Source organism: Lytechinus pictus, chromosome 5, assembly GCF_037042905.1.
Source record: "Lytechinus pictus isolate F3 Inbred chromosome 5, Lp3.0, whole genome shotgun sequence".
NCBI lineage: Eukaryota > Metazoa > Echinodermata > Echinoidea > Temnopleuroida > Toxopneustidae > Lytechinus > Lytechinus pictus.
The window spans coordinates 48,610,566-48,621,096 of NC_087249.1; the positions used below are offsets into that span (position 1 = coordinate 48,610,566).

The following is a 10,531-nucleotide window of genomic DNA, read 5'->3' on the forward strand; positions in this document are numbered from 1 at the left end:
TAACACATTAAATTATTTGCAAGACATCTTTCATAATATTTATGAGGTCGTAAAGTGTTTTCTATGTTTTGTTTCATTGTATACTATTAAAGAAATATATCAATCATGATAATCCATGTAAAAATAACTTACTCCGGTTTACATCAAGTTAATTATAAATTTTGATGAAATTTCACTTTCCTCATTCGTTTTACACATGGACAAATGTCCCATACGTCACAGCGCGGATGTTTATATTTTGAGCTATTACATAATAACGACAATGAGTTCTATCATTTCATTCATGGCTAATGAAACTTGATAAGATACAAGATGAAAACATGATAATGAGAGATTTCCAGCTTATTCCAATTCACAGAATTTTGATGACAAACTTTTTTTCAGAAAAATCAGCATTTTTCTGGTCCCGTACGTCACAGCGCATATTAATCAAAATATTACATCGTTAATGGAATTGTAGATCAATAATTGTTTTACTGAATAAAGAGGGCACAACTGGCCTTCCAAATCCATAAAAGATTCTCTGAACTTGTGCATTTATTTTTTATGTTATACAACTTTAAATTCTCTAAATGTCCCGTACGTCACAAGTCAAATAGCTTGGACCTGCCCTGAAATAAACTAGAAATCATAAATTTCTAAATTGATTGATAAAATAACTCAATAACATGCAAAAGACAGTAATGTGTTAATTTCTTACATTGAATACAAAGCTCCATAAAGGATTTTCATCAAAATTAATAGAATTCCTGTACTCCTCTTCATCTGCATAGTCTCCTATACATCTAATCTTGTACTGACTACTAGATAGACGTTAGCCTCTTGTCGAGGCCCTGGCGGCTGCTTCCCGAGCGAAGCGAGGGATTTCCTTATTCGCGAAGCGAATTAGGCCTGGCGCGAGCCAGGGCCTCTTGACATCTGAGCTGAATATTCAATGCTCTTTGATATTTCGTCGTCACTCTTCGCCAAGAATCCACGGGTCGCCATTCAAGATGAGCTCATGAATATTCAATATGACGTCATAGCGGCCCGCGCTCTCATTGGATGATTTTCACCGACCAGTTCTTGGTCGGAATATTGGTAAAAACAATAAAAAACAAAATAAAGTCGGTGAAATTTGGCCCAGATGTCAATAGGCCCTATCTCGCGGCACTCTGCTTCGCTCTCTACCTTGCTTAGCCATGTTCGCTCGGAAAGCAGCCGACAGGGCCTTGACAAGAGGCTAGATAGACGTCTACGCCTGTGCTGACCTCTACTCCTGTCCATGAAGAAATGCATTATGTCTTAAACAGTCTTGCATGACATTCAAGTAAAATGTATCTTACGGGCAGCAATCAAAAAGGAAATAAACCGACCTATTACTCAAACTTTTTTAATCTTTCTGGTTACAGTCCTTTTAAGGACTGTACACTAATTTCCAAAAAGATATTCTGTTGCATAAAGAATAAAGTACTGTAGCTTACAGGCAACCAGAAAGGAAAAACGCTGACCTTTTCCTCTTTGTTTTTTCTCTCTTTCTGGTTTAGGCCTTTTAAGAACTATGTAGGCCTACACTTATTTCCAAAAAAGATACTCTGGTTGCATACAAATTCAAGTACTTTAGCTTTATACAGGCAGCAACCAGACATCTGCAGGAAATAAACTGACCTATTCCTCAAACTTCTCTACTCTTTCGGGTCTACAGTCCTTTTATAAAGGACTATCTCATTTCCAAAAGATACTCAAATTTCAAACCCCCCATTTCTCGCCTCCCTATTTTACTTCTACCTAAACCACTTTTCTCAGTCCTTTCCAAGACTTTACACATGGTGTACCTAAACCACTTCCATGAAAAGTAATAAAACCCTGCCCAAACCCCAATCACGTCCACAATAATAAATATTGATTCCTTGGATCTTTTGTATTTACTACATGTACAGTAGTCTACATGTACATGTACATGTATGTGACAATCAATAAATCATAGATAAGTACGTCATTGGTGTGTAAACAGAGGTCGTTTATCAATAGAATTTGATCCTTGGCCTATCATGGAGGAAATATGGAGGATCTGAAACAGGAAGTAGAAGAAGCACCAAAGACTCCAATTTTCACCTCAAATCATCAAGGAACCATTGGTGTTCAGGCCTTTTCATACATACAGGTACAGTATAATTCTGAGAATCAGTCAGGTATTGATTTTATGGATGTGTTCTGAGTGTACACACAAGGTTTATTGAACAATAATTTTAATATGTATGTATAATTTACAGTCAACTCTGCATATAAAGTCAACCAAAAGCCAAATAATTGCCTAACATGAAGCATTACTTCAAACTAGAATATATGCATAATATGTACAGTATTAACATATTTTACATAAAATTTCTAACCCTTTCATCATGTTTCTGTGGTCTGAAGAGATTCAACTATTGAAAGCAGAGACACCCGTGTTGATCATTACCACACACAGTAAACATGTATTCTCATGTCAGACTAAAGTTATCTAGAATTTTATCAAATTCACCAAGGGTACCATCCTCAAAAAGTTAAACAAGAATGAGGCAATATCACGGGGAAAGGGAAGTTTAAAGACTGGGAAGACAGGTTCGTGCAGGGGAATATGTACAAGTAATGAAATAGAAGTAGAAAAATGTGTCATCAATAGCTTACCGAGTCAATTGACCTTGCTCCATCTAGAATAGTAACATGGAAGTTATCTTCCTCATCCGTGTCAATATCATCTTCTTTGAAGTCGATGACAATCACATCATCCTCTTCAGGCAAAGAACTTTGGGAAGATGACTTTGGAAAGTGTTCTAGGAAGTCATACCCATCTTCAGCCTCTTTCATATGGTCATCCCCAAGCTGCATGAGGATGTCTTCTGCAGAATGGGATGGGGAAGGCCTGTCAACATTCTGAGAGTCTATCCTGACGGGAGGGGCAGGAGGAGCCCTACGTACTGGTAAAGGTGGTGGAGAACTACTTGGAGGCAAGGGGATATTGGTGCCAGGCAAAGGGGGTGCAGGACGGGCTACTGAGGAAGGTAATGGAGGTGGGGAATATTCAGGCATGCCCTGATCAACAGAGCTTAATGGTCCGGCTGGGACACCCAGAGCTTGCGGTACAGCGCGAGCAGTCAAGGTTGGAACAGGAGGAGGCGGACCTACAGGCATATCATTGTCAATGCTGCTTGATATTCCAGGTTGTGCTGCTGAGGCTGGCAGGACAGGACGAGCTGACGTTGGTACCGGTGGTGGGAGACCTTCTGGCATGTCTGGATCAGTGGCGCCTTGCGAATGCCTCTCCGGAGTTGGTGGTAGAGGACGGGCTGCCGAGGTTGGTATTGGTGGGGGAGGGCCTTCAGGTATGCCCCCTTCAACAGTGCTCAAAGGTCTCGCATCACCTGTGACACATTGCATCAATGGTAGATATGTAGCATCTTCAGAGGACTCACCAGCAGGAGGGGGGTTCCTGTACTGAACAGAATGGACCTGAGGTAGTGGTCGCGATTCCGGTTCCCAGATAGCCCCATAGAGGCTCTCATTGTCGACAGATGTATTCAAATTTGTGGAATCTTCAGTAGAGTCTTCCTGGTTCAAAGATGTATCAGGGCTGGGGACACTCTCTTGACTCGGGGTCATGTCTCCCGACTGTCTGTAATCATCAAGAATAGAGATAATCTTTTCACTGTCTGTTGAGGCAATACTTGATAAGGTGCTATTGGGGTTTAATGACACACCATTGAAGGGTACATCACTATGATCAGAGTCAGGCCAATGTGTAGCTGATGCCATGTGGGTGTCATCTTGGCTGCTCCTGCTCGAGTGATCACTTTTTCTATTGGAATCTATTGAAGGTGATGAACCATCTCTGCTAGTGTTTGACTGAACAAGACTGTTATCAACTGACATGCTTTCATTAAGGTCCTTGCTGTCAATATTTGCATTCACTTCTGAAGTGTTCTTCATCCATTGATCTAACATTTCCAGATCGGCTATTGAAGATATTGTATCATCCATAAGAGATATTGCAGGCACAGACGGTGCAACTTCAGAAGTACATGTAGGAATAGGTCGGGGAGGAAGGGGAGGGAGTTGGACAGAACCCTCTTCAGCTATCCCAGGAGGTAGTGGTGGTGGAGGGTTTCTTGTTTTGAGGAATTCATTCAAATTCTTTGGTTCTGATACTGATCTTGGATGTCGCAACTTCTTCCCAGGAAGAGGTGGTGGTGATGAAAATTCCCCCTGGAATTTTTCACTATCTTTCACCTTGGAGGAAGTAACTTCCGGTGGTTGTGGCACTGGCCTCTGATCAACTCCCTTGAAGCTAGTAACATCAGGTTGTTGTGGCACTGGCCTCTGTTCTTCCCCCTTGATAGAAATAACTTCAGGGGGTTGCGGCACCGGCCTCTGTTCTCCCTTGGCAGAAATAGCTTCAGGGGGTTGCGGCAATGGCCTCTGATCTTCCCCATTTAAAGATGTAACTTCAGGAGGCTGTGGCACTGGCCTCAGATCACCCCCCTTGAAAGAAGTAACTTCAGGTGGTTGAGGCACTGGCCTGTGAAGTAAATCGTCCACAGGAATATTGGGAGGACTAGGAGGATCACTTCTAACTGGTGGAGGAGGAGGAACAGGTCTTGTACTGAGATCAAGTCCTAGTTTGCTTTCAGGACCATCATGATTAACAGTCACAGCGGAGGGTAAGGGAACATCAGAAGTCACCGGTTTACTGTCATTAAAAGGATTAAACGGGCTGGTAATAAGGGGATCAAACTGATCTAGATCATCAGGTTCATCTATTGCGCTAAAAGGATTTGTACTAACTGTCGAAACCACCTCCGCACCATGTATGGCCTTTGCTTCTTCTCGAGGTTGACTAGCGATTGTAGCATCAGGATCAACTTGACTTAACGGGAGGGAAGACCCTTGTGGAGGAAGAGGACCTTGTGGAAGCACTTGAGGTGGAACCGGAGGTGGTGCTCTTGGTTGAGGAACTGGTTTCCCCCTCTCTGGTAATGGTGGAGGGTTATTTCTCTTGCCTGTTCCTTGTTTAACCCTTGGCTTAGGAACCGGCTTTTGTGACCTAGGTCCAAGCAGTTCATTGTCACTTTTGCTCCTGAAAGAATCATTTAACCTAGGTGCGCTCTTCCTAGGAATATCCTCGCTTGACAGGCCCATCTGAGGTGTCACCTCCATGTACTCTGTTTTATCAATACTAGGTTTCACGATGGCTGGTTTCTTTTCCTTGCGAGGTGATGGTTTAGGCTGTCCAAGGACTGATCCATTGGTATTTGAATTCTGGCCGGAGAACTCCATGACAATGAGATTAGCCTCACTAGGCAACCTGCTCAAGATGCGCTTCTGATACCCCACTTGTGTGATTCCAAGTCGCACAAGGTCTGCCTCTGTGATGTGGCAGCACTTGGACAGGTCGGTATAGCCAGAGAAGAGGAAGTCATTGAGGAACTGGTTGAGATGGAGTGATTGGAGCCACTCTTGCACTGATGCTGGGCCGTTGCCAGACCCCGCCATCAATGCTCTTCTAGGGACCTTCCAAACGTTGGCTCTTAGTCTACACTTTGGCGAACGAGGTGGAATTTCAAACCAGACTGGATTCCTGCTACATATTCGCTGTCCCAATTTCGATTAGGTTCATACACAGATCCACCCTGTAAAATGGAAGAGAAAGAAAATATCTGTAAGTGGTAGCTCTCACAAAAAAGTCATTAATATCATCTGCTGAGAACCAGGTACATGTACCGTAATTTATCCTTTGAACCAAAGATCAAATATCACTGAATACTGATAATTAGATTATTCATGTACCCAGCCTGTAAAAAACTTTCTGTTTCCATCAACAATCACTCTATTCATGCGATGAAAAATATCAAATCAAAAATTGATCGCATATTGATTGGCTTTATAGTGCAACGCAATATTCATGCAACACAAAATGTGTCAGAACTTCCACATGAGGGTATTCCATGTTTTTTTTCTTTCTGGCTCTTAGCAGATGATATCCTGAGAATTAAACATGGCAAAAACATAAACCATAATACAATCTATGCATGTACATGAATGTATGTTGTTCAAGAAAAGTGAACCTTAAACACCTATGTCAAGAGGCCACCTACATGTAGGCCAATTACTTTTACACTTGGTCGAAAGGCCATACTTTTTGTGTCCCTCAAGGCTATCAATACAAGTTTCACTAGACAGGCTTGTGTACATGTACTACATGTACATGTACATGCTGGGAAGCAGACAGCAGTCACTGTACATTCAAACTTTAGCAAAGACAACTTGCCTCTTCGTCATTCTCATATCCTTTTGTACTTTGTCCTCACAATAGTGCACATTATCAAGCATTTACAATAAACAAATGCTTCATTCTCATATTAAATCCTCTGCACCTCTACTACATGTACATGTACAATGTAGACCTACATTGTACATGTATAGTCACACCAATGAAAATTACCCCAGACCAATCAAATTCATTCTATTGGCATATCATTGATTAGTTTCTGTTTCATATGATGAAGACAGAATCAACACAGACCTTAAAGACAGACATATTTTGCCATGCACATACATGTATCATTCAATTCTAAATTAGAATACATGTAGCTGCCATGTTATGACACACCTCTCACAATTTCCACCAAATCAATTGCTCAGAGCAAAATATAAACAATGCTTCATTTTTTTAACAACAAATTCCCTTTATCAAATACACTGTATTGGCTTTCAAGAGCAAGTAAAATCCTACGATAGGCCTACTGGTTTCTGTACATAAGAATGAGGAGACTTTGTACATACTACATGTAAAGTTCTAGACTCATTTTTAAGAATTTATGGAAGTGGGAAATCCCAAAGTTCAAGAGGTTACCATGTAATAATTACAGTGAATTCAAAAAGAAAGAAAAGAATGAATATCAAAGTCCTATTTTTCAGTGTTCTGTTCTGAAGCAAAACTATTGGAAATCTGTGAAGCATAGGAAAAGCATTTTTTTCACAATCAAGTCATGCTGGTCTTTATCATAGATACTATGCAGGCCTTACGGGTTGAAGACCTTTCACATATAATAATATTAATATGCACCATTAATATTCCACCTTTTACTTCACACACAAGCCCAAGGCAAATGGAAAAATTCTAAATCTGTATTTACATTGTAGTTATAGTTCAAAATGGTTTATAGGCCTCCCTCCTTTTATAATTACAAATGTGGCTACCAAGCTCAAAACCTGGTATTCATATTGTTGAAATAAGCACATCCTATGCGTAAGTTTTAAAGTGTTATTTAACTTGATGAAATCAATCAACTAAAATCCAACTCACTGATTGAGTCAATAAAACGTTGTTTCAGACCGCCTCGAAGTTCGTCAGTTCCAGGTATTTTCTGATCGGGAAATTTTCCCCGATCGATCAGAAAATACCAGGTAATATTGGCAATGTGAAAGCAAATTACGCGTAATCTTCCTGAAAGAAAATACCCACTAAATACATGTAGTAGGCCTAGGTACTTGTCAAAATTACGAGAACTTTCGCAGGGATTTTTCCAAGGTCGCATGTATTTTGGCAATGTGAAAGCAATTTACGGGAACTTTTAGCCTAGCGTGTAGTTGGACGCGGGCGCCTTGGGTGGCTGCTGAGCTAGTGATTTTGAATCTCGCGCCTTGCTTGCTTATCAGACCATAATGGGCATGCTTGTAACTTCAGGAACTTATCCCGTAGGGTATGTTTCGGGTCGGTGTGAATGCAGGAATAATTAATGGGTATTTTTAAACCTTAAAAGGTTCTCGTAACTTAACGGGGATTCTCATGATCGAGGCGGTTTGAAACCACCTAATGTAACATTTCAAGGGAGACATGTATTCAAAGAACAAAAGGAAAAGAAATTCTTGTACAGATCCGATAGTTGGCTAAATCTTCATGACTTCATTTTTATAGAAAGTACTAAAGGAAGAGGTGGGTCTTTTTTTAGATGTTTTAATTTATATAAATTTTGAATTTTAAAAATGGAATATCTATTTCGTCTTTAATATAAATTGAGAAACTTTCCTAGTGACTTGTCTGGGTTTTGACCAAACTATACTGTAGATAGAGTCTTCAAAACAGATATCCGTGTACTTACCAATATGACCAATGGATTCTGACAAACAGAATGCACATGTTTTGATTGGTACAGTACAATGCAACCTTTCCTGACCTCCAGCATTCCAATAAAACCAATAATTTTACCAACTCCATTTCCATTTATTATTAGATTATGATGTTGATGTGTGTAACCCACATCAGTCCCATCATGGTCCCATTCAGTAAACCCAAACGTGCAGTACAGTTTATTTTGATACTAAGCATTACCTCCTCAAGTTCTGAATGTCTTTTGATATAATATACAATGTAGATCATGGGCCACTGGGGACGTTTCACAACGCTGTTTGTAATATTGTGAATGATTTTATGAACTTCTGAATAATGGAAAGCCAAATGGGGATTCTCAATTATTTTCCAAACTCTCCTTTGGTGTAAATTAAATTTTGAGTCCATAACAATCGGGCAAATTTTTTTTTTTCTTTTGGGGGGCTACTTTTCACAACTTACTGCAACATTGGGGATTTCCTTTTTTGGGTTTCCAGGGCTCTTGATATTGAACATTTTGGGATTAAATCACCCTTAGCCTCCATTTATTTTTTCCCCTGGTACCAATACCTCATTGTACAGACCTACTGTAGCCTACATGTACATGTACATGTACAGTAGCAATGATCAGTTATTCTTTTAGGCCTCCAGGTAAAATGAATAAATAAACTTTTTAAAAACTGTGTTCACTGATCGATATTGAATGCCTTATGGCCTGACTGGCCTCCATCAGGTTCCATGCCAACAAATTTGTAAAACACAATTTTACATTCCCAGTTCTTGTTCATAAATTACCTCTAGTGTGAAGAGGCTTGCTGAAGACCAGACAATGTCTACCATTTACCAAGCGTTTCTCTTTCTTGACTCTACTCAGCTGGAGCTACCAGTAGGTAGTCATATGACTCATCTTTTAGAATCAAAACTAGTATTAAAAATGAAGGAGGTCTCTAACCTCAAGTTCCGAACATACAAAAGAGATAACTTTGGTAATAAATGACAAGAACTATTTCAAGTCTACAAGGGTGATTACTTTTCATGTTTTCACCTGCCTGAACTAAATAACAAATGGAACGCCTCTGGCAGTCTCATCTGCATTATGCAATTCGATCTAGCAGCAGTGCTTCCTTTGAACAAGTGGAATGCCTCTGGCCGTCTCACCTGCATCACGCGATTCAATATAGCAGCAGTGCTGATTTTGAAAACTACTATAACTCGCACAAGATGTTCAGTGATACTTGGTTACTCGTATTTCCACGTTTTATGAACTAGACCAATACACTTTATTATAGAGATATGATGGCAATTCAACAAATACCCCCAACGTGGCCAAAGTTCTTTGACCTTACATGACCTTTGACCTTGATCATGTGACCTGAAACTCGCACAGGATGTTCAGTGATACTTGATTACTCTTATGTCCAAGTTTTATGAACTAGACCAACACACTTTCAAATTTATGGCTGTAATTCAACAAATACCCCAATTTGGCCAAAGTTCATTGACCCTAAATGACCTTTGACCTTGATCATGTGACCTGAAACTTGCACAGGATGTTCAGTAATACTTGATTACTATTATGTCCAAGTTTCATGAATCAGATCCATAAACTTTCAAAGTTATGATGGTAATTCAACAGATACCCCCAATTCGGCCAAAGTTCATTGACCCTAAATGACCTTTGACCTTGGTCATGTGACGTGAAACTCATGCAGGATGTTCAGTGATACTTGATTAACCTTATGTGTAAGTTTCATGAACTAGGTCCATATATTTTCTAAGTTATGATGGCATTTCAAAAACTTAACCTTAGGTTAAGATTTTGATGTTGATTCCCCCAACATGGTCTAAGTTCATTGACCCTAAATGACCTTTGACCTTGGTCATGTGACATGAAACTCAGGCAGGATGTTCAGTAATACTTGATTAACCTTATGGCCAAGTTTCATGAACTAGGTCCATATACTTTCTAAGTTATGCTGTCATTTCAAAAACTTAACCTCAGGTTAAGATTTGGTGTTGACGCCGCCGCCGCCGTCGCCGTCGCCGCCGCCGTCGCCGTCGCCGCCGCCGTCACCGTCGCCGTCGCCGTCGGAAAAGCGGCGCCTATAGTCTCACTCTGCTATGCAGGTGAGACAAAAACAGCAAATGAATAATTATTCACAGAAGAAAACATAAAGTTAATATGATGCCAATTCAACACATACTCCCAACACGGCCAGAGTTCATTGACCTTTAAATGACCTTTGACCTTGGCCGTGTTCCTGAAACACACACAGGGTATTCAGGGATACATCGCTGCTATTATGTCCAAGTTTCATGAACTAAATCCATAGACTTTTAAAGTTATGATAATTCCAAAAATACCCCCAACATTACCAAAGTTTATTGACACTAAAATGA

The 10,531-nt window shown here is 40.2% G+C and overlaps 1 protein-coding gene across 1 annotated transcript; it reads right to left on the bottom strand.

Moving 5' to 3' along the window:
- Positions 1-2,478: 2,478 nt before the first annotated feature.
- LOC129261320 (proteoglycan 4-like) lies at positions 2,479-7,585 on the bottom strand. Its single transcript, XM_054899385.2, has one exon. It carries the CDS (start codon positions 5,512-5,514, stop codon positions 2,641-2,643), a length of 2,874 nt encoding a protein of 957 aa, XP_054755360.2. The 5' UTR covers positions 5,515-7,585; the 3' UTR covers positions 2,479-2,640.
- Between the last annotated feature and the right edge of the window lie 2,946 nt (positions 7,586-10,531).

What these genes read in the sequence shown, in the direction of transcription:
- LOC129261320 (XM_054899385.2), bottom strand. Translation starts at nt 5,514, where the DNA reads ATGGCGGGGTCTGGCAACGGCCCAGCATCAGTGCAAGAGTGGCTCCAA.